Raw genomic sequence first — 25,742 nt, 5'->3', positions numbered from 1 at the left:
TTGTAGGCAATTGTAACACAATGGTAAGTATTTGTGTATCTAAACATACCTAAACATAGAAAAGGTACAGTAAAAGTAGAGTGTTATAATCTCATGGGACCACTGTCATAAATGCAGTTCATCTTTGACTGAAACATCATTATATGTGGCGCATAACTGTATATATGGGATTGTATTCAACTTAACATCTTCTTGACAGACAATGCAGTCATACATGCATTATGCTATACTTGGTCCTAAGTGGAGCCAATTATATGTTTCCTGTGTGCTTTTACCCAGACTCAATCCACATTAACTACCTATTGAATATTTTCCTGTACCTACAAAATAAGATGGAAAACAAGTTGGAACATTTTGTCTTTATGTTATTAACCTCTAGAGGGATATTTAAATGAATGAATGGCTAAAAAGTGGATTTACATTTGTAAAAGAAAATCATTGATGCCTACCTGGTTTTGTACTGAATTCTTCGGGTTAGCACCTACAAATATAACTTCAGCAACTTCTCCCTGAAAGTAAAAATTCATTTAATGACTTCTAATAAAAGGATTTTTGCTATAATCATATTTTGGGCATCATTTATTATAAATTATATGATTTAGGGTGCCTTTATAGATTTTGTTCTATTTAATCAAGTAAGTTATCTTCTAAGAATATTAAACCTTGCAACAATAGACATAGCAATGTTTGGCCAATGAGTCTGCTTTTGGTAGACTCAGATACAAGTGAAGATCTAGAGCTGTATTTTATATTAGTGACAGCATATTAAAATGGCTTCTTTGGGCCTTGATAATTCCTCACACCTCCCTCCCAACACAAATACAGGGAATATTTGAATCAAATTAGAACAGTCAAAACTTTCCACAGATTACTTATATTTATGCTTACATTTATAGTTAAGCTTTTATTTTTATAAGAAATAGAGTGACAGGATGTGTATTTATCCTCCCACCTGAAACAACTAAAAAACTGGAAAATATATATATATTAAACAATGGATTTTCAAGTGACAAAGAAAGACAGTAATATTTGAGTGGCAGCAGACAAACAAGAACCCTGTAATCCACCAGCTCAATGTCATCAGAGTTTAGGGCCACGGCAGAAGGAGGAGAATTCAGGCCAAGTCTGGCAGTCTAAGTTGAGGATATGGAGCTGGGTGTCCACAAAAGCCAAATAGTCTTGAGTTTATAGCACAGAGCATCATAGAGAGGATAGCTGCACAGAGACAGAAATCTGAATATTTGCAGAAAGCTCCCCTCAAGTTTGCATGCATATAAGGGAACTACTGGAAGCCAGGAAAAGAATGGGCTAACAGAATTACAGGCTCATAGAGAGTTGTGACAAGATTCTGTTCCCACCAGGCCAGACTGGAAAACCTCATAATTCAAAAGAATTTTACATCAGTGCATGAGGGGATGAGGGGTGCTGGGGGAAGTGAGGAAGGGATTTGCTCAAGATGAAAAGCTGCTCTGGTCCTGCCTAAAAAATTTAGTAATAGGTAATGCAATAGGTAAAAGCAATAAAACTAAATGCTAGTTCTTTGAGGACACTAATTACCAAAATTAGAAAGAAAGAGGGGATATCATTGTCAACTCTTCAGAAATTAAAAGGATTATAGGGGATTATCATGAGCAATAACAACTTTTATATTACACCAACAAATTAAACAGCTTATATGAAATGAGAAAATTCCTAAAACGATACCAATTCCTATAAAGATAAATTCCTAGAAAGGCACAAAATTGATGCAAGGAAAAAAATAGGACATATGAATGGGCATATAACAAGTAGAGAAATTGAATTAGTAATGAAAATTTTGCCATAAAGAAAAGCCAGGTCCATATGGCCTTGCTGGTCAATCCAATCAAATATTTAAAGAGTAAATAATGCCAATCTTTTGGATACTTTTTCAGAAAGTACAAGAGGAAACATTTCCCAACTCATTCTTTGAAATCACTATTGCCCCAATACCAAAGGCAAAGAAAACACATAAAAAGAAAACTAAAAATATCCCTCATGGACATGAGTGGAAAACTCCTTACGATATATTAGCAAATCAAATTCAGCAACATCTAAAAAGGATTACACACCATGACTAAATGATCTGGCATTTATTTAACATCTGAAAACCAATGAATGCAAATACCTTATTAAAATAACAAAAGACAAAACCACATTGTCACCTCAGTAGAAAAAAAATTGCAAAACTCCAACACTGATTTCTGACAAAAACTCTCAATAAGCTAGGCATAAAACATGAAAAAGAGAATCTACAAAAATCCTAAAGAAAACATCATACTAAATGGTGAAAAACTGAATACTTTTCTACTAATATTGGAAACAAGACAAGAGTGTCCAGTCTCACAACTTCTATTTGACATTGGATTGGATCTTCAGCAAAAAGAACAAAGCTGAAGGTACCACACAACCTGACTGTAAAATATACTACAAAGCTATAGTAATCAACACAGCATGGCATTGGCCTAAAGTAATCAACACACCATTGGTACACATAGACCAATGGAGCCCAGAAATAAGCCCGCACATTTATGGTAAATTGATTTTTGACAAAGGTGCCAAGAACGCACAATGGGGAAGTGAGAGTCTCTTCAATAAATGCTGCTGGGAAAACTGGATATGCACACGCAGAAGAATGAAATATAAAAATTAACTCAAAATTGATTAAAGATTTAAATATAAAACCTGAAACTATAAAACAACTGAAAGAAAACCTAGAGGAAAAGCTCCATGATGTTGGTGTAGGCAATGTTTTTTTTTTTTAATATGACCCCTAATGCAAAAGCAACAAAAGCAAAAACAGACACATGTTACATCAAACTAAACAGTTTCTACACAACCAAAAAAACAATTAACAAAGTGAGGAGACAACCTAAAGAATGAGAGAAAACATTTGCAAACTATGCATCCAATAAAGAGTTAATATCCAAAAGATATAAGGTACTCAAACAACTCTACAGCAAGAAAACAAATAACCCAATTTGAAAATAAGAAAAGGACCTGAATAAACATTTCTCCAAAGAAGACATACAAGTGCTCAACAGGGTATTTTTTTAAATGTTCAATGTCAGTGATCATCGAAGAAATGCAAATTAAAATTACAACAAGATATCACCTAATACCTGTTAGAATGCATAATATTAAAAAAGACAACAAGACAAGTGTTGATAAGAATGTAGAAAAAGGTAACTCTTGCACACTGTTCATGAGAATGTGAATTAGTGCAGCCATTATGAAAAGCAGCAAGAGGTTTCTCAAAAAATTAAAAATAGAACTACTGTAAGATATTACACACAATACCATTTCTGGGTATATAGAGAAAGGAAATGAAATCAGTTTATTGAAGAGATATGTGCACTCCCATGTTTATTGCAGCACTGTTCACAATAGCCAAGATATGAAACAACCTAAGTGTCCATCAATGGATGAATGGATAAAGAAAATGTAGTACATATACACAGTGGAATACTATTCAGCCATAAATAAGAATGAGATCCTTACATTTGATAAAACATGGATAAACCTGGAGAACATTAGATTCAGTGAAATAAGCCAGATACAGAAAGATAAATACCACATGATCTCTCTTATATATAGAACCTTAAAGAGTTAAACTCATAGAAGTAGAGAATAGAATGTTGGCAGAAGGTTAGTTACCAGGGGCTAGGAGGCTAGGGGGTTGAGGAGGTATTGATCAAAGAATATAAAATTTCATTTAGACAAGGGGAATAAGTTCAAGAGAGCTACTGTACAACTTGATGGCTTCAGTTAAAAACAACATATTGTGTTTTAAAAATGGTTAAGAAAGTCTCAAATTTTCTCACAACAAAAAATAATATGTGACATAATGTATATGTTAATTAGCTCAATTGAGCCATTCCCCAGGTATACATATTTCAAAACACCATCTTGTACACAATAAATATATATAATTTTTATTTATCAATTAGAAAATTAAATAAAATTTTTTAAAAAGCAAAACATTCTATTGAAGGTTCTAGCCAGTCCAATAAAGAAAAATGATTAGGTGCATTTGGAAAAGAAATACAGGAAGGAATAAATAAGTTTATTTGTATTCACAGATGACATGATACCATATGTAGAAATTCCTAAGGAATCCAGACTCCCCTCTTACTCATCCTTCCTCCCCCCCAAAAAAATTGTTGAAACTAATAACTGATTCAGCAAGCTTTCAGGGCACAAGATTGATATAAAACAGTAATGGTACAAATTCTGCTTCATTTCTGTACGTTTTTCCTATCCTTGACTTAAGAGACAACCCTCAGTGCCAGTGAATAGTTAGTTCCATGATCATTTATTTAAGAAAAGGAATAATTTGGATTTTAGAATTTCAATTTGACACGATTACTTACAAAAAATAAATATTTCCCCATTCTCATTACTTTTGCAGAGATAAGAACAATTGTCAAAATTATCATTGCTAACAGTTTGTCTACAGCATGATTAGAGGCAAATGGTGACACTAAGTGACATCCTTCCCCTCATCCCCCAAAACAACCCTCTAAAGAATTCCAAGGTCTGCGCGTGAGTCTTACCACTCTGTATTCATGTTTTGCTGGCTGCAGGACATCCCCAAAAGTTCTGCCTTTTGGTGCTCTATCCACAATATTAGGAATTAATGGAACTATTAATTGTTTGAAAAAGGGAGGTTCTGGACCTCTGCTCAGGTTGGCTACCGTGTCCTGGAACAGAGAGCATTTGTTAAGGAGTGCACATGTAGAGTTAAAGACCCTTTCCCCAGGCCTCCAGCCCCAGAAATGCCTGCATTAATGGAAGAGCGCACACACACGTATACATACTCCAAGAGCTAACAACCTTGAGCAAAATAGGAAGGTAGCCTTTCTAAGCATGAGCCTAGAAATTCATAATTTAAATTCTTGTCACTGGAAGAAAGTGTTGGTCATAGGCAACTCTTTTATTCCCCTAGACAACATAAGGACAGTGACCAGAGTACAATGTTGGAAGCATACTCTCAAATTGTCTGACTTTGTACAGGGGCCTAACATGCAAAAAGGTAATTATAACATGACAGTGTAATTATTATTTTAATTTTTAAAAAGTATTGAGCCACTCTCACCTGGAGTCAGTACCAAGTTTTTTCCTAGATTCTTGTCTGTGCTAATAAAAGAATATAATAAATATATTTTTAATTTAAAATTTAATATCATCCCATATCCTGACCGGTTTAATCTATGTTGCCCGCAAAGTTTACCATTTTTAATAGTGTCATAAAAATACAAATCTCCATGGTGTATATGTGCCACATTTTCTTAATCCAGTCTATCGTTGTTGGACATTTGGGTTGGTTCCAACTCTTTGCTATTGTGAATAGTGCCGCAATAAACATACGTGTGTGCATGTGTCTTTATAGCAGCATGATTTATAGTCCTTTGGGTATAAAAATGTGGCACATATACACCATGGAATACTATGCAGCCATAAAAAATGATGAGTTCGTGTCCTTTGTAGGGACATGGATGAAACTGGAAAACATCATTCTCAGTAAACTATCGCAAGGACAAAAAACCAAACACCGCATGTTCTCACTCATAGGTGGGAATTGAACAATGAGAACTCATGGACACAGGAAGGGGAACATCACACTCCGGGGACTGTTGTGGGGTGGGGGGAGGGGGGAGGGACAGCATTAGGAGATACACCTAATGCTAAATGACGAGTTAATGGGTACAGGAAATCAACATGGCACATGGATACATATGTAACAAACCTGCACATTGTGCACATGTACCCTAAAACCCTAAAGTATAATAAAAAATAAAAATAAATAAAAAAAAAAGAAATAGAACAAATAAATGTTATGTGAATTCTAAAAAAAAAAAAAAAAAATACAAATCTCAATTTTCAAATATCCCTATGTATACATTAGGTTGGTACAAAAGTAATTGGCATTTTGCCATTACTTTCAATGAATATTTAATGCTCTTTATTCCTCACATTATAGATTTAATCTTTACAACTACATATGAGATAGGTTATGTATTACCATTCCAATTTTGCAAACAAGAAAATAGGCTTAGACACATTCAGTGGTTTTTTTCAAGATCACATAGCTAGTTTTAAGGTGCTTGACCAGAAATTTGACTGTAAAACAAATTTCCACCAAATTAATTGCATTTTTCTTCATTGTCACTACAAAATTTGAAGAATCTATTTTCATGGGAAGAACTATAGACCTAAGAGCGTAGTGACAGTTAAACAGTAGTTATCTCTAGGGATGGGTTATAGGTTTATGCTTTTCTGTATAATCTGAATGTCCTACAAATAGATTTGGCTTTTATAATAGAAATAAATAAATACAAACAGTTATTCAAAAAAAGTAACATAAACTGAGAGCAAAATTATGATAAAATGAAAATAAATATCAATTGATTAAAATATGTGCAAAGAAATTATATAAAATACTGAAATTTCCAACACACAATAACTAATAATACAAGCATATGAAATTTTCAACATTTGACTGATGCGACCTACAGAGACAACCATTTCATTTATTTCAATTTAATATATTCAAGCTCTTTCATTAAAAGGGCTTTATTTTCTTTGCTATGCCACAATTGTTTCACATTTTTTATTGAGGCTTACATATTATTATATAAGGGGCTGCTTATTATTTTAAGCTCTTTATCTTGTTTGTTGATTAACCTCCTGACATCACAGTTGCAGCTTCATAAACAACTGTATCCAAAGGGAAGATTTCCACAAGTGAAGTTCCTTTAAATCAAGTAAACTTGTTCAGTGGTATATATTTTAGGTAGATGCAATGTGTTCATTCCAAGGCACCACTATTTTTACATCAAATCTAAGCTTCCATTGATTTAACAACTCATATTATCTTTTGAACCGCCAAGAAAGTAAAAGCATGCTACTAATTATAATAATAAACTTCCTCTGATTGGAAAATGCATCCCAATTTCCGAGATATTACAATGTGGAAAATGGGCATCTTAGAATGCTGACCTACTCAACTTTTGGAGTAAGTGGGGAGAATCTGGCAAGGATTAGAGAACACAGGTTCAACTCCCAGGTGTAGTAGGCTTCATTACTTATCTTCAAGCCTATGTGCTCCTCTGAAAACTGGGGAGAAATGATATCTCCTTAACTTCACATGATGGTTGTAAAAATAATAAGATAATATATATGAAAGAAGCTGCCACCATGAAAGCATGTTAACTAGATCCAAAATTTGGAAAGAAATTTTATTTATTTTCTTAGAGATACCACAAAGCTATAAATTTTGTAAAATATAAAAGTTGTCAAACTGAACACTCGAAGCTAAGGTTCTCTTTTGCTTCCCTCTGCATTTTCTTACCCAGACACAGACACATACAGACATACACACACACACACACACACACACACACACACACACAAATATTTGATTACCGTAGCAATAGCCTTAGCAAGGTTCCTGAAGAGCTGAATGTAAGCAGATAATGTGTGCGGTCCATAAATTGTCGATGCTGCCTCATATCGCTGAGCCTGCAGGAAAGGCAGGGAGAGTTGTATATGGCTCTGCATATTTAAATCCATTTACAGAGGTGTAGCATTTTAGGTAAATGTGATGCTTGACATCTCACATTATTCAAAACTGGCATAATCTTCAAGATTATGTATGACAAAAGAGGATGGGCATTTCCATGTACTGGCCAAGGTAAGTGACTCCTATGAACTACCTATTAAAAGCAATGGGTTCTCTCTGCTTATGCCGTTTAGACTGTCATTCTACTTACTATGAAAAAGGGTGCTAGCTCCTAAGCTTTAGTCTGTTATAAGTACTTGTAATATAAATGCTTTCCCTCAGGGCCTATATCAGAAGAAAAAAGAAAACAAAATAAAAAGAGTCCTGGTAACTTCTGGATAAATAGTTAGAAGGTACTAACTGGAGGACATTTAATCCATCATAAAGCCATGAAATTGAGCCAAATGCATGTTTTAGCTGACCTCCAGGCCTTTGGTTCTTCTACAGGAACTTCAAAGTTATCAAATCTAAAACCAACCTCACCACTCCAGACATATCAGCTTCCTCCACAACATTCTCATCTCAGCGAATGTCATCTTTCCAGTCTCCCATGTGAGGATCAGCCGGCAGTTACCTTAGACTCCTCTCTCCCTCATCCTGTATCCTGTCGGTCTCCACATCTGGTAATTCTGTCTCCTTCAAATCTCCTGAGATCTTTCATTTTCCTGTCTTACTTTCTCCTAAGGTATAAGTAGATTTTACCTTAGTTCAAACCCTCATTTCTCACCCAGATCTCTTTTTTTATATTTATATTAGGTTCAGGGGTACATGTGCAGGTTTGTTATATAGGTAAATCACATGTCATGAGGGTTGGTTATACAGATTATTTCATCAGCCAGGTAATAAGCACAGTACCTGATAAGTAGTTTTTCGATCCTCTCCCTCCTCCCAGCCTTCACCCTCAAGTATGCATGTCCATGTCTTGCCCAGATCTTAACTATACTATGGCTTCTTAATCAGTCTTCTGCCTATACACAAGCCCTTCCAATTCATTTTCTACACTGCCATCCTATTGAACTTTCTAAATCACAAAATTTTATCAAAGCATTCTCTTGCTTAGAATCCTACTGCAGTTCCCCCAAAGCCTTCCTTACTGAGTGAAGGGTCAGTAGCACAGCATGTAAGACTATCCATCAGTTAACCTGTGTCTCCCACTCTGGCTCCCATCTCCTTACCATCACCCTCCCCATACTTATTCCATGCTACTCAACTAATTATGGTCCATCAATGTGCCTGCCCTCTGGACCTTTGCATATATAGTTTCTTCTACATAGGATACATTCTTACTTTTTATTTGTTTAACTCTCACTTGTTCTCAAGAACTCATACAGATGTTACATCTTCCTGAACAGTCCCAGTCCTCAAATACCCAGTCTGGGCTGGTGCTCTTTCTCTTTATTTTCATAACACCTTGTGCATGCCTTTCATGAAAATGTAATCATTTGTTCTCTTTTCTGTCTTTCTACTAGACCCCTGACTTCTAGTGATCTTGGGGGAAGGGACAGATTCTTTTCATCATTATGCCCCAGAAAGCGGCTAGCACAGTATCTGTCACAATACATATCTGTTGAATGAATGAAGTAATTAATAGTAATCCTTGCGGGAGTATATCCCTGTGATATGGACAGGAGACAGGAAAATACTGGGTAGAAGAGAGTGGTTCCCTGGCAAAGGCCCCACCCTTAAGCCTGGAAACCTGTGGCCCTAAACAAGAACAAGCATTTCTGTTTTTGCACCCAAACATTCCTGTTTTGCCTTTTTGTTCACTATGCACCCCTATCCTGTACCCATATAAGCCCCAAACCCCCAGCTCCACAAGCAGACCAGGAGACGAACAGAAAAGCAGAATGGCAAAATGGCACAGCAGAGAAAAGAGAAGGAGCATCTGAACTCTGAGAGGAGTTCGGCTGTGGATGGTTGGAAAGGAGATTGGCCACTGGACAGCCAAACTCCAGGGGAAGATCATCTTCCCACTCCATCCCCTTTCCAAGTCCCCATTCATCCCTCGGAGAGCTACCTCTACCACTCAATAAAACCCTGAATTCATCCTTCATGTCTATTTGCAACCTGATTCTTCCTAGACACTGGACAAGGACCTGGGTACCAAGAGGGCACTGAGCTCTTTAACACTTAAGCTATCTGCAGACAGCAAAGCTAAAAAAGTGCACTGTATGTAACACATGCCCACTTGGGCTTCTGGAGTAGCAGGCACCCATACCTAGATACTGCTGCAGGGACCACATGGAATTTGCTCCTGCCAGCGCCCAAAAGCACTTACCTTGGCTCCTGCACCTGCCTGTCTGTGTGCTCCCCTTCCCATTAAGGGTTTGAGCATATACAGCAGCCAAACAGATGAGCCACACCCCTGTTGCACATACTGCAAGGGGGTTCAGGGAACTTTCCCGTCTCACTTGGACCAGGAGACAAGCTAGTAGGGGTTCCTAACCTTGTTTGTGACATGGACTCCTTTGGCAGCCCTAAGGACCTCCCTCAGAATAATGTTTCTAAAGGTGTAAAATAAAAATACATGGAATTGACAAAGGAAACCAGTTAGGTTGAAATATATTTACCATACTATAATAAACCAATGTTGTGATACAGTAATGTATGTGCTTCTTTATTATGCTATTGAATAACAAGATATATCTGTGGATCTAATAACTACTGTGATTATAAAATAGCAATAAGAGTAAAAGACATTTCTAGACCTGCAATCACTATATGTGATATGAAAATATCTGTGGGGCCTATTGGTGACAGAGGTACTGCTAAAATAATTTGTTTGTTTCCTATATTTATAATTGACAGAAATGCTTAATAATAGTAAGAGGTAGTGAAGAAAGGATGTAATTATTCCTATCCAAGTTTAGCATCATTAAGACCCCTTTCTCAGTGGGAATTCCTAGAAGGCAGCGACCTTCAGGAAAGCCAACAGAGGGTAGCAGGGCAGAGTCTACTCTTAGTATCACTGAATATTTACCAAGGAGTAGACTGTATGCCGCTGTATGCACTGCTGTTATATACCAGCAGATATATTATTAACAGAAATTATTAATTATGAGACTCTTGACTGTTTTCATGTTTTACTTAAAAAGTATTTGGGCTGCTTTCTGGACTATTTATAAACAATGAAATATTACCAGCTACCAGCCTCCCTCAAACTCTCTGGGACTCTGTTTCTTAATATATATCATCAATATAATAATACCCTACTTCTGGATATACTGTGAGGATTACTTTAAATAACATTTGCAAAGTCTTAACCAGTGCATTCAATAAACAGCTACTAGTAGGAGTTTTCTCCAGTGCTACAGAGGCTTAAGGCATCAAATGCGTTCAGAATAGTGTTAGAAATGTTTTATGCCACAACCCAGGCTTATTACCAGTGCCCCTGACAAAATAATTAATTTCAGGGAAAATGTAAGTCAGTAAAACTAGAATTCTGACCTGGCCTTAAAATGATGTATTCGAAACTCTTAAATACGACCTCTGGCTTATCATTCTCTTACCTGCTATACCTAAAACATAATCATCTCTCAGAAACATGACTGGGAAAGTTTACAAAGCAAGTCTGCATTTGACACAATAGTCTTTACTGGGGTATAATTCATTTAAATGATGAAAACGTTTTGCTTTACCTGGTATTCCTCATAAGTGGTAATGTAATGTGTATAGACATTGCATAGACCTGAAATAACAACAGTCATGTTCTGCATCCCATGAGATGCAAATTCCTAGGAGAGAAAGGTAAAACCCAATAAAATTACTCTTCATCTTTAATTATATTTTCATTCTGTTATCCTTAACACACAAGCATTGATTACATTATTAGTTTAAGATATTTTTCTTAATAAAATTTTTCTAACTCTGCACTACAGTTGGACAAGTCAATGGATCTATAAATACCTTGATGATCACAGTTGCAGATGTAGAAACTTCTTACTACTAAAATAGGGATTTAAAAAATCAACTTATTAAAAAATCTAATGGGTGGCTACTAGCTAACCAGAATAGTAATTTCCAGGGCTAAGTAACAAGACATTTTTGACATGTCATTTTAGAACCATTTACAATACTGCCTGAATATAAAGAAAATTCAAAATACAGCACAGATAAAACACAGAATTCCCAAAATGTAATACATTTTATTTAGACTGTTCACAGGAATTTAAGATATTGAGGTACTTAGAGGTTACTTAGCATTTAATGTATACAAACATTATCAAATTTTTAAAAATTGATACATAAATACCAATAAAATATTTTTAACCTAATGATAATTCCCTTATGTTTTTTAAGTCTAGTTTTTATACTACCAATATTTCATATTAACCTTAGCCATTAATTTCAAGAAATGTGGAACTCTAGTCATCTTAAAAAAGATTAATTTAAAAGATATAGGATCATAGAGATAGGATATACTTTCCTCTTTGCCAAATATGAACATGTAGATATGTTATTTTATTTTTAACTTACTGCCTGAACTGCCTCTCGAAGTCTTCGTCCAGACATGGTCCTGAGTCAAGAAAACAATTATGTAAACATTTTCCTGCTCAGACGTGTGCAGAGTATGCAGAAACACTTGCAGTGAAAGCCAAAAAACTACCCTGGCTCATCACACAATAGTAAAATATGTAGGAACCCAATCACTGTGAAAAGCTAAACTTGAGCTTTTTTCCTGCCTGTCCTAGCTTCAGAATAAATCCTAAACTGAAAACAGTCAATCTGACTAAAAGAAGGAAACAGAATCAGTGGTTATCACTGGCAAAAATCATCATTATTTTCCATTCTTGAGTCAACAAAATGATCAGTTGCAGTCTATGTTTATAAAAGCTGAGGTAGGTAGAAAATACATTACTGTATAAGTGTAATAAAGCCAATGTGGCTGAATCAGAGGTGAGGAAAGGGGAGAGAGGTAAGAAATCAGATAGGAGAGCTTGATGAAGAACAGATCATGTAGGAGCTTGCAAGTTTGAGAATTTACCTGGAATGAAATGAGAAGCTACTGGAGGGTTTTCAGCAAAGACATGATATTATTTAATTTATATTTTAAAGGGCTTAATCTAGCTGCTGTGTTGAGAAAAAAAACTGCAGAGGAGTAAAGGCAGAATGAAGCAGACCAGACAGCAGGTTATTGCAAAAATCTGTGTAAAAGATCATGGTAACTTAGACCAGGAGGGGAAGTGACAGAAGGTGTTGGGTAGAGTGTACAAAATTTGCTGAAGAATTTAAAGAGGAAAAAACAGAAAAAGAGGGAATTCAAGGATGACTCCAAGAGATAGGACCTGCTGGAAAGATATAAAATTGCCAGTTACCGAGATAGGAAGACTACGTATCAAGGAGGTTTAAAACATTCTTCCATGCTTTTAATACCTAATCTGATTATTTCAAGTACCTGTATTTTAATATGACTGCAAATCTTTCTACTGATATAATAACTCATGGCATCATTTTAATTTGGGATAAGTTTTTTTTTAATTTTCATGTCTGCTTCAGGTTAGCCATCAATAATAAGCATAGAGATAGTTATTCTTCAGAGGCCCCAGCAAAAGAGGGTAGGAATATTTGCCACTGTCACCAAACAGTACAGTAGGATACCAAGGGGTCAGTACAGAATGATCTTTTCATAATAAGAAGCAATTCCAACAGAACATACAACAAACACATTTTTAACTAAGTAATAAAAAGAAGAACTTACGTAAACTCCCCAGGGACGGCAGTTATGGCCAAGGACCCAAGGGTAATAATCTGAACATCAACAATGTCTGGATGCCAGGGATGAGGTTTTGATAGCTGAGAACCCAAAACAAGAAAATTATGTTAGGGATAACACTCTCTCTATGGTCAACAGACACATAGTGGTCCCAGAAGTTCCTCTAGTTTCTAATTTATGATGTAGTATTAAATATTCTATATGGGCATTTATGTCCTAGTGATAACATGAGAATTTCAAATGCCAAAGCCCCATTAACCTGCAGAAATCAATGAAGTTTTTGGTGGATCTGTCATCGTGAAATCACAATGTGTAACAGATAACCAAACATTTTTCTAGAGTACTGTTGGTGACTATTCTTATACACAATAAATAAGGAATTCCATTTGGAATAGTTTAACTTAATAATTTCTCTTCTTATTATAATCGCACTTTAAGTTTACAATTTCCAAGTGTTGCTTTATTTTCCAAGATTTTCCCAAAAGAATTTAACCCTTTCCATATTCCGAATAATATAGCCTGTCCCTCTATTCCTTCCTTTCCTCTCTTCTTTCAAGAATTTTAATAGGATATTAGGAACAAAATGTATTTTTAAAATGCTTCTAACTCAACAATCCAAGTTTTTATGAATACTGAAATGACCTTTTGACATTTAGAATGCAAAATATATGTTTCAAAGGAGTGTAAAAGAAAATTGCTTTAGTTGATAACGTTGCCTGAACTGTGAGAAAATTTAGACATGAACTTGTTTTGTTTTAGATGACCTGAAATGTTTTCTTCTGCAGAAAATTTGGTGCTGACTCCCTTCTTGGAGCCAACAAAAATAAATTCTGAATAAGATAAATGTTCATCTTATTCTGCCTTTCCCACTGTCCTAATTGTTGTATTTATTAATCATAAGTGCCATAGGTAAATCAATATACTTCATAACCATAACCTTCATTCCTTAGAGTCATAGAACTCATTTTTTAAATATTAAAAACTTGATATGGGAATATTTAAATAAGACTTCCCATCTCAGTAGATATCTACCATTCATTACCTGACAGTTCACAAATTTAAAAATAACAATATGCTAATTTCACTATGATAATGAAAATGCATTACTTCTCCAGTGTGAAGAAGGATGGGCTTTGGTTTATGACATTCTTTAATTTCTTCAGATGGCTTTCCCAGGATCTGGTCCCGAATGGTGTCCCAAAATGGATCCCCTTCTTTTTTCCCTATTAGAAATGTTGTGATTAGTATACTTCCTTGAACCAACCCTCTGAAAAAAGTCATTATTTTGACAAATATTGTACAATAATGTTTTAAGGAGTTTCAGAGATTTTATTAAGGTTGTTTTTCAATGATTCCAAACAGTTTGAATAATAGAATAGGAAAAATGTCCTGTGCATCCTAAGACATGAGTCATTGTTTAATTAGATCTTCAGTGTGGTCAAGAGAACAACAGAGTATATTTTGTCAATGTCCTTAAAGTTTTGTTTCTATTACTCCTGCTCATTCATGTTGCAAATAAAAACGGTTTGACATAATTAACTGCAGATTTGTGAACTAAATCACTTTTTTCCTGTTTTGAAAGTGAAAAATGACGCCTCCAACTCACAATACCAGTTGTCTGACTTATGGTCCCTGAAATAATTTCTCCTGAATACCCATTTAATTATCTACACACACACACACACACACACACACACACAAAGGCAGTAAAAAACAAAAACTTCAAATGTGTAATCTGGGGTAAAAGGTTTTGTAACTATAAAACTTATGAATTAAGACTCTATACTCTATTCGAAAAATGTAATAATTATAAATGTCTGTGCAGCATAAACTGAAAACTCACAGAAATGAAGGAAGAAATACACATTTCAGTAACAATACTGAAATTTTCAATAACCCACTCTCAATCATGGATAGAACAACTAGGCAGAAGATCAACAGAAAACTTCAACTAGACCTACGCAATCTATAGAATACTCCACCCAACAACAACAGAATATACATTCTTCTCACGTGCACATGGAACATTATCTGGGATAGATCATGTGCTGGCCAAAGGACAAACCTCAATAAATTTAAAAAAATAGAAATAATACAAAATATGTTTTCCAAATACAATGAAATGAAATTAAAAATAAAGAATAGGAAAAAATGGGGAAACTTACAAATATGCAGAAATTAAGCAATATGATCTGAAATAGCTAATAATCAAGGAAGAAATCAAAGGAAAATCTGGAAATACTTTATCATGAATGAAAATGAAAACACAACACATCAAAACTTAGGGTATGCAGTGACAGCTGTATTCAGTGAGACATTTATAGTTGTAAATGCCTGTATATTAAGAAAGAAGAAAGATCTCAAACCAATAACCTAACTTCTACCTGAAGACATTGGAAAAGGAAAGCAAACTAAATCAAATGTTGAAAAAGAAGGAAATAATCAATATTCAAAAGAAAATCAATTAAAAAGTGAGTAGAAAGAAAACAGAAAAATCAATGAAACCAAAAGCTGGTTTTTTGAAAAGGTCAACAAAATTGGCAAAACTTTAGCGAAATTGACCAAGAAAAACAGAGAGAAGACTTAAATTATTAAAATCAGAAATTAGAGAGAACATTAATACTGACTTTAAAGAAATAAAAAGAATTATAAAGGAATACTATAAGTAGTTGTACGCTAACAAATTAGATAACTTAGATAAAATGGAAAAATTCCTAGAAAGACAAACTACCAAAATTGACTCAAGAAGAAATAGGCAATCTAAAAAAAAACTACAAAAAGCAAAGAGATTGAATTCATAACACATTTTTAACTACTTACAACAAATAACAGAGCTCAGATTGCTTTACTGCTGAATTCCACCAACCAAAGAATTAGTACTAGCTTTTCCAAAACTTTTCCAAAATAATAGAAAAGGGAACACTTCCTGATTCATTCTATGAGACCAATATTATCCTGATATAAAACCAGACAAAGATATCACAAGAAAAGAAAACTACAGAACATTGTCTCTGATAAATAGGACACAAAAACCTACAACAAAAAACTAGCAAACTGAATACAGCAACACAGAGAAAGAATTGTTATAGAACATGACCAACTGGGATTTATTCCAGGAATACAAAGTTGGTTAAACATTCAAAAACTGATTAATGCAGTACAACATATTAATATAATTTTTTAATTACATGATAATCTGAGTAGATACAGAGAGAAACATTTGCCAAAAAACTAATACCATTTTATGATAATAACACTCAACAAACTAGGAATAGAAGTAAATTTCCTCAACCTGATAAAGGATTAAAAACCCAGAGCTAACATTATACTTAATGATGAACGACTGAATGCTTTTTCCATACTATTAGGAACAACACAGAATGTATACTCTTCTCACTTTTATTCAACATTGTTCTGAAGGTTCTAGCCAGGCAATTAGGCAAGAAAAAGAAATAAAAGGCATTCAGATTGGAAAAGAAAAATTAAAACTATTAATATTTCTATTTTAAGATGACATGATCTTGTATAGAGAAAAATCCTAAATCATCCATTAAAATATTAGAACTAATAAATGAGTTCAGCAAGGTTGTAGGATATACGGTCAATACAGCTATCAGTTGTATTTCTATACATTTTCTATTAACAATCCAAAAATGAAATCAAGAAAAAATTTCCATTTACAATAGCAAAGAGTGAAATACTAAGAAATAAACAACAAAAAGTACAAAATTTATTTTTTTGTATTTGTCTTAAAATTACAAAACATTGTTGAAAAAATTAAAGAAGATCTAAATGAATCCTAAAACATCTATGTACATGGATCAAATTACATAATATTGTTAAGATGGCAATACTTCCCCAAATTAATCTGTAAATTCAATGACATTCCCATCAGAATCCCAGCTGACTTCTTTGTAAAAATTTACAAGCTGATTCTAAAATTCCTGTGGAATCGCAAGAAACTCAGAAGTCAAAACAATCTTGGAAGAGGAGAACAAGGTAGAAAGACATACTTTCTGATCTTAAAGGAAACAGTAACCAAGAGACGGTTATACTGGTACAAGATTAGGCATATAGATCAATGGAATATAATTGATAATCCAGACATAAAGCCATGTGTCAACTAATTTTTAACAAGTGTGCCAAGATTATAGAATGGGTAAATAATAATCTTTCTAATAAGTGGTGCTGGGATAACTGAATAGCCATATGCAAAAGAATAAAGGCAGGCCATTACCTCCATGATACACAAAGTTTAACTAAAAATGGATCCAAGACTTAAATGGAGAGCTAAAACCATAAAAATCTTATAAGAAAATAGGGGTAAATCTTCATGACATTGAATTTGGAAAAAGATTCCTATATATGACACAAAACCATGAGTAACAAAAGAAAATTTAGACTTCATAAAAATTAAGAATGTTTGTGCTTCAAATGATACAATCAATAAAGTGAAAAAACTACAGAATGGAAGAAAAAAAATTTGGGGGGAGACAGTCTCACTCTGTTGCCAGGCTGGAGTGCAGTGGCACGATCTTGGCTCACTGCAACATCTGCCTCCCGGGTTCAAGCGATTCTCCTGCCTCAGCCTCCCGAGTAGCTGGGACTACAGGCGTGCGCCAGCATGTCTGGCTAATTTGGTATTTTTAGTAGAGACAGTGTCTCACCATTGTTGACCAGGATGGTCTCGATTTCCTGACCTTGTGATCTGCCCGCCTCAGCCTCCCAAAGTGCTGGGAAAATATTTTTATATCACACATCTGATAAGGGAATGTATACCGAATACACAAAGAACACTTATAACTCAATAATAAAAAGAAAAATAACCCAAATTTTAAAATGAGAAAACTATGTAAATGACATTTCTCCAAGGGAGATATACATGTGGTTAATACGCACATGAAAAGGTGTTTGACATCATTAATTATTAGGGAAATGCAAATCAAAACCACAATAAGATATCCCTCCACACCCACTAAGGTGGCTAGATTCAATAAGTCAGATAATAACAAATATTGGCAAAGACATTAAAAAATCAGAAATCTATACACTGCCTGTGGAAATGTAAAATGGTGCAGCCATTTCAGAAATAGTCTGGCAGTTTCTCAGATGATTAAATATAGAGTTATGTAATCCAGCAATTTCACTCCTAGATATATACCCAAGAGGAAAGATGAAAACAAACACCCACATAAAAATCCCATGAATATTTATAGAATATTTATAGATTCATAATAACCAAAACATGGGATAACCCAAATGTTCATCAACTGAGGAAGGCTTAAACAAATCTGATATGTTGACACAATGGAATATTATTCAACCATAAAAAAAGAATGAGGCTGGGAGCAGTGGCTCACACCTGTAATCCCAGCACTCTGGGAGGCTGAGGTGGGTGGATCACCTGAGGTCAGGAATTCCAGACCACCATGGCCAAATGGTGAAACCCCACCTCTACTAAAAATACAAAAATTAGCCGAGCATGGTGGCAGGTGCCTGTAGTCTCAGCTACTTGGGAGGCTGAGGCAGGAGAATCGCTTGAACTTGAGAGGTGGAGGTTGCAGTAAGCTGAGATGGTGCCACTGTACACCATCCTGGGTGACAAGAGCAAAATTCTGTCTCAAAAAAAAAATGCATGCAACAATATCAATGAACCTTTGAAACATGATGCTAAGTGAAAGAAGCCAACAAAAAATGCCACATATTATATGATTCCATTTGTATTAAGTGTCCAGAATAGGAAAATACAGAGACAGAAATATTAGTGGTTGCTTAGGTCTGGCGGGGGTGGTACATCGTCATGTACAAGCCTGGAAAACCAGCAGACCCTGAGTTTAAAAATTAATAAATGTATTGGCTACAATGAAACCTGATCAGAGAACAGAACCCAGAAGCTTCAGAAGCTGAAATCATAGATTTCACTGGACTTCACCTTACCCTGTGTAAAATTGAGGCCTCCAACTCCATCAATAGTGCCAGCCGCAAAACTGTAGCCCAGTGCTGGTTTACATGTTTTTGCCTAAAGGAAAAGTTTTAAAAACAAAACAAAAATGAAAAAGACAAAAGTTAAGCTGAAAGTAAATAATGAGATCAAACCAAAACTTCACCCTTGGCTCATAACCAGGGTGTCTCAGCAGCACTTACTGCATGTGTGGAATTGAGCCAGACGGTCACATTTGTCATATCCACCCACTGGTGTGCTGAAGCCAGTGGTCCCGTTACCTCCTGGGAGGCAGAGGCATACAGTTCCTAGAAAACACACAGGCTTACTATTCCAAGCAAAAAGGCTAAAGTGAGTATCTCCAACTGTACTCAGGAAGTACCAATTTGATGCAATTTGGAAATGCATCTCTCAGCAAAGCTTTTGTTTTACTGGTTGCTTAGAATTGGCCACCAACCACATGGGTCTCTCTCTACCAAACCCAGGAGTTTGCCAGAAGCTTGAAGTCTCCGAGGCTGTTGACCTGTGTCAACTCCCCACAAAAATGAAATTATAGTGATACAGGCTGTGGCACAAAAGGCCCCAATCTCACTTGAAAGATCACCAAGAAAATTTAAGATTAGGAATAACTGGACCAAATTACTTTCTTTGCTAGAGTGAGAGTGTATCTTTGTGTGTTCTTATAGGGTCTTCCTTTCAGAATACTTGAGTCCTGCAGCAGGTTGGGGCCAAGGTGGCTTGGAGGACTTCAAGCCCTGCTTTGTCTGCAGCAGCTCGCCCACCCACAATCCACTCTTTGGTGCTTTTGCTTTTGTGTTTTAATATGGTCAATTGATGCTTTTTCAACCTTATGGGAAACATGAGTCAAAACAAGTTTAAAAAACTCTTTGTTTTTATTAATTCACATTATATAACATAGGCAAATCCTGTTTCATCAAACATTCTCTTGCCTGACACTTAGCTCATTTCCACTCTGTCCCCACCCCAGTTTCAATGGCCACATGAGAGCTCTCGTAAGTCATCAGCAAGACCAGCTGCAGCCTGCCACTCCTAATTAAGAGAGAAGTTGTGCCTTGCTGAGAAGATAATGCAGAATGTGGGTCAAATCTCTATGACTCTCAGGCTCAGAATGGGAACAAAATTTCTGACACTAAAGTGCGTCACGGGTGCACACCCTAAATAGAAGCTGTGCATTTAGAATAATCCACTGATAATACCACAGTAATTAAAAAGAAACTGCAGCAATTAGGCTGGCTGTTGCTACCAATTTTGTGTCAGATTGTTGTTTAAAGGTGCTTTTGTCCCTCCTTAGTTGCTCTTGAAAGATTTTAGAACCTTGGAATAAACTAAACACACACACACACACACACACACACACACACAGCAAAGGTATGAATAAGCTATGAAAAGAAAGAGATTTAACCATATCAAGGACATCTCAGTTCGAGATCTTTTTTTTGTCTTTTTGCCTAGAAATCTGTCTCTACAGAAGCTGAAACAAAATATGGGGACAAAATGGGAAATAAAATTTAGGAGAGGGAGGAAGTCAGAGTAATTCATAGTAATCTCACTGGAGACCAGATTCTCTCTTCATCAAAAAGTTTTGTAAAAAGAAAAGAACAGGTGGATGATCTTTGCATATTGAAGAACACTGGGAACTAATTTAAATCCAAGTTTCAAGAACTGGAGTTCTATGGCTCAGCTTCCTCTTGTCACCAAAAGAAAAGTTAAGAGATAGTTGGGTGACTTTTGGCAAGCAAAGGCCTTAGAGACTTCTGAGAATTTGAATCAATCTGGTCATATCTAATGCCACAAGAAATTGAAAACCTTATAGTCTATCTTCCTACTAACTGAAGCAAGCACTCTGGCTTTCTAGACATTCTAAAATAAAATGTTTTCCTGATTACTTGGTTTTAAATGTACTTCCTATAAGAAGTCAGACCTGAGCAGTCAGACAGAGCTCCCCGTGTGGATTGCAAAGGCCACCTCCCAAGCTGACCTCTTCCATACTCCCCAGCACAACCTGAGCGTTTGCTGTTTTCTTTACAATATTCAACTTCCTAATGAAACATGTCAATGGATTTTTAAAAGACAATTTTAAATGAAGATTAAAGGAGCGAGGCCCATGGCTTACCTTTGCTCTCTGATACATGGCCCGTCCTATAATTTGTGTGCTGTCAAACATATCCTGTCCGGGTCCCTTAGCAATGCACATGCTAGGCTGGAACAAAATAAGATAGGATGCATTCTTGGACAAGTAAGCAATTATTTTAAGGAATGAAGAATTATAACTGAATCTGAGCAAATAGATTTTTAAAACCACATTCTAACATTTCTTTTCAGGTGGTCTCTCAAAGTACAGACTATAAAAACAAAATCATATGTGGAATTAGAACAGTGAATGTCTTTAGAAATGATCTATTCTGGAGCCTTTCTTTTGAAAAAAAAAAAAAAGGAAATTGAGGCTTAGGTTAAAAGATGTGTTGGTGATTATCCAGGTATCTAACATCTGAGCTAAGACTTGAAGCCAGGTCTTTCTATTGACTGCACATCTTTCTACTTGCTTGTTCTTGCCTCTGATTCTTACTCATGATCACCTTTAATTGAAACTCAGTTAAAATTATGTTGGAACAACCAGCTGGACTTCTGGGGAAAAAAATCAATAAACAAATCTGGCCCTATTTCCTACTTCTTATATCAGAAAAAAAATTGAGATTGATCAAGCACTTAAATATTGTAAGTGGAATCAAAAAATTACTAAAAGAAAATATGGATAAACATCTTTTGTAGTATGAGGGTGTGGGCAGACCCTCCTGAAAGTTATCTAGAACAAGCTTAGTTAAACTGGACAGCTTAAACATCTTAAATTTCCATAGGGGGCAAAAGACATAAATAAGACAGAAAGACAACTGATAAACTTTAGGAAAAGTTTGTACTATTTTGACAAAACTAAGACTTTAATATATTGGGAGCTTTAAAAAGTTGATAAGAAAAAAATATCTTTATTAATACTGGTATTAACCCCATTGGGTGGAGTTGACTGGGATGGAATAAACATCCCAGAAATAGCGTACAAAAAAGCATTATCACAGGTGAAATGTTCTACAAACACAAAGAATAAGAACCCAAAAAGTAGCATCTACTGCTCATGTCAAAGTTGAAAACAAAGCTAAATGAACATTGTGGGAGTTAAATAAATGATGGTATAGCCTTACTTGCTGTCTTTAAAACATATCACACAGATCTGGATATACTCATTGAAAAGTTTCTAAGACAAATTAAGTGGAAAACTCAAGTCCTGGATACAAAACTCAAAATCCATAAATAAGTCATATAATGTTGTTTATAAATGCATAGGTAAATACATAGGAGGAGGTATGAGAATAGTAACTTCCTGGAAGAGCAAAGTATAGAAGAAAGGGAGGCGAAGAGGTACTTTCATTTTTTACTATTCTCTGCACTTCTATGTTATTTGAATTTTTACAGCAATTTTTTTTGCTTGTAATTTTTAAAAAAGGAAAAGGAATGTTGGTCTTACATTAAAAACCCTATAAACTTTATAATCCATGAGAAATGTCTCAGGCAGGCAGTTTTTAGTACAAACTTGTGACTTTCGAAATTCCAAAGCAAAATGTTTCAGATTGAACAAGTTTGGGGATGGGTAGAGTTAATCTCTGACAGTTACTGAATTGTCTCATCATTCAAAAAACTTAACAGTCACTCAGATGGAAAAATATAACTTCACTCAGTTAAAATTTAGTGGGTTTGGACAGGTGCTTTTGAGAAGAGCAGATGCTAGGGAGAACTAGGCCAGTGTATACTAGAAGACAAGGTATTTGTAAATTAATGATAAATGTTCAAATATAAAATGTATTTGAGATGCAAAAACAAAGATTTCATGTGCCATAATTACCTACCCCACCAATGGGACAAGTGCTATTGGCGTTATCACAGGACTCTCCCGTGTTGATGCAACGTGGGCCGAGAATGTTGGGGGACACATCTCCTAGGTTTGATGAAGCAAAGGCTGCTACAAATGGCCCCTGCAAAAAGAAATGCCAAGTTGCCTTTTATTCTTTCCTATTTCCTATAATGACTGCCATTAGAAATACAAACATTAAATCCACTCTGGCAAACTATTCAAAATCATTTGCAGACAATAAAAAGAGGATATAAAATATTCTGTAGGTTGCCTGTTCACTGATGATAGTTTCTTTTGCTGTGCAGAAGCTCTTTAGTTTAATTAGATCCCATTTGTCAATGTTGGCTTTTGTTGCTATTGCTTTTGGTGTTTTAGTCATGAAGTCTTTACCAATCCCTGTGTCCTAAATGGTATTTGCCTAGGTTTTCCTCTAGGGTTTTTATGGTTTTAGGTCTTACGTTTAAGTCTTTAATCCATCTTGAGTTAATTTTTGTATAAGGTGTAAGGAAGGGGTCCAGTTTCGGTTTTCTGCATATGGCTAGCCAGTTTTCCCAACACCATTTATTAAATAGGGGATCCTTTCCCTACTGCTTGTTTTTGTCAGGTTTGTCGAAGATCAGATGGTTGTAGATGTGTGGTGTTATTTCTGAGGCCTCTGTTCTGTTGCAATGCTCTATATATCTGTTTTGGTACCAGTACCATGCTTTTTTGGTTACTGTACCTTTGTAGTATAGTTTGAAGTTAGTTCAACCATTGGGGAAAACAGTGTGGTGATTCCTCAAGGATCTAGAACCAGAAATACCATTTGACCCAGCAATCCCATTACTAGGTATATACCCAAAGGATTATAAATCATTCTACTATAAAGACACATGCACATGTATGTTTATTGCGGCACTATTCACAATAGCAAAGACCTAGAACCAACCCAAATGCCCATCAATGATAGACTGGATAAAGAAAATGTGGCACATATACACCGTGGAATACTATGCAGCCATAAAAAAGGATGAGTTCATGTCCTTTGCAGGGACATGGACGAAGCTGGAAACCATCATTCTCAGCAAACTAACACAAGAACAGAAAACCAAACACCACATATTCTCATAAGTGGGAGCTGAACGATGAGAACACATGGACACAGGGAGGGGAATATCACACACTGGGGCCTGTCGGGGGGTGGGTGGCTAGGGGAGGGATAGCATTAGAAGAAATACCTAGTGTAGATGATGGGTTGATAGGTGCAGCAAACCACCATAGCACATGTATACCTGTGTAACAAACCTGCATGTTCTGCACATGTATCCCAGAACTTAAAGTATAATAAAAAAAAAAATCCAGAAAAAAATATTCTGAGAAAACTTTTTATTCCTGTAAAGGCTCACATTACAGTCGGTATACATATTATTACTGAAAATATTCCAATTATCACTGATTCAAGTGGGAGAGTTTCAAATTATGTCCCTAACAGAAATATTTTAACAAGAAACACTGTGTGCAACAACAAATTATAAAATGCTGACCAGTCAATCTAGTCTATTGTGTTTTATCTGGAGCTCAGAGATCCCTTTGCCCTTTAAAAATAAATATGCTATTGGCTTAAACAGAAAAAAGCAAATACAGACTTTCCTGTTGCACAATGAAACTAAATACACCATCCACCATCTGGACTTGCCCTCGATGTATCTTTTCTCTCTCTCTTCAACCTAATTAGAGCCACCCAAGGCCTCTGTCTCAACCCAAACACTCTACCATTCTACCTTAAATGGCTCTAATTTTCTTAGGGAAAGAGATAACTAAGTATTGGAGATATAAATCTTTTCTGATACTAAAAAGATAACTTATTTCATAGTGCCTAGCACTCAGGCAGTGATCATAAATAGAAAACTCTCTTCTTTTCCCTAAAATGCAGGCTAAAGTGAAAAAATAGAAAGAGTGAGTTTTGCCAACAAAGGAGCTTGCTTTGGTTTGGATGTGGTTTATTCCTGCCAAAACTCATGTTGAAATTTGATCTCCAATGTGGCATTGTTGAGAGCTGTAGCCCAGTAGGAAGAGACTGATCCCTCCTGAACAGAATAATGCCCTCCCACAGGATGAGTGGCTTCTCACTCTCTAGGGAATGGATTGCAGTAGTTCCTGCAAAAGCAGGTTGTTAAAAAACAGCCTGGCTTCCTCAGTTTTTCTCTCTTGCTTCCTCTTTCACATGTGATCTCTTTGCACATCCTAGTTCCTCTTGTTTTCTTTTTTTTTGAGACGGAGTCTCTCGTATTGTCCCCCAGGCTGGAGTGCAATGGCACGATTTTGGCTCACTGCAACCTCTGCCTCCCGGGTTCAAGCAATTCTCCTGCCTCAGCCTCCCAAGTAGCTGGGACTATAGGCACACACCACCATGCCCGATTAATGTTTTGTATTTTTAGCAGTGATGGGGTTTCACCACGTTGGCCAGGCTGGTCTCGAACTCCTGACCTCGTGAATCACCCGCCTCTGCCTCCCAAAGTGCTGGGATTACAGGTGTGAGCCACTGCATTCAGCCTCCTCTTCTGTTTTCTATCATGAATACTTATGTACAATATTCTGAGAAAAT

At 35.8% G+C, this 25,742-nt stretch overlaps 1 protein-coding gene across 1 annotated transcript in view; it reads right to left on the bottom strand.

The window, feature by feature from the left end:
- Positions 1–25,742, bottom strand: part of LOC129480061 (neutral ceramidase) — a 60,844-nt gene that overhangs the window by 4,963 nt on the left and 30,139 nt on the right. The window contains exons 8-18 of the mRNA XM_055273868.2: positions 23,154–23,279; positions 21,371–21,457; positions 19,440–19,544; positions 19,233–19,314; positions 14,403–14,518; positions 13,281–13,375; positions 12,059–12,098; positions 11,221–11,316; positions 7,447–7,542; positions 4,575–4,721; positions 450–509 (exon numbers count right to left, since the gene is read on the bottom strand). Of these exons, the coding sequence (XP_055129843.2) occupies positions 450–509; positions 4,575–4,721; positions 7,447–7,542; positions 11,221–11,316; positions 12,059–12,098; positions 13,281–13,375; positions 14,403–14,518; positions 19,233–19,314; positions 19,440–19,544; positions 21,371–21,457; positions 23,154–23,279 (1,050 nt within the window). The remainder of the gene's footprint in view (positions 1–449; positions 510–4,574; positions 4,722–7,446; positions 7,543–11,220; positions 11,317–12,058; positions 12,099–13,280; positions 13,376–14,402; positions 14,519–19,232; positions 19,315–19,439; positions 19,545–21,370; positions 21,458–23,153; positions 23,280–25,742) is intronic.

The sequence above is a fragment of the Symphalangus syndactylus genome, chromosome 4 (assembly GCF_028878055.3).
Source record: "Symphalangus syndactylus isolate Jambi chromosome 4, NHGRI_mSymSyn1-v2.1_pri, whole genome shotgun sequence".
NCBI lineage: Eukaryota > Metazoa > Chordata > Mammalia > Primates > Hylobatidae > Symphalangus > Symphalangus syndactylus.
Note: the sequence above shows the minus strand (reverse complement) of the source record. Positions and strands in the feature narration are given on the sequence as shown.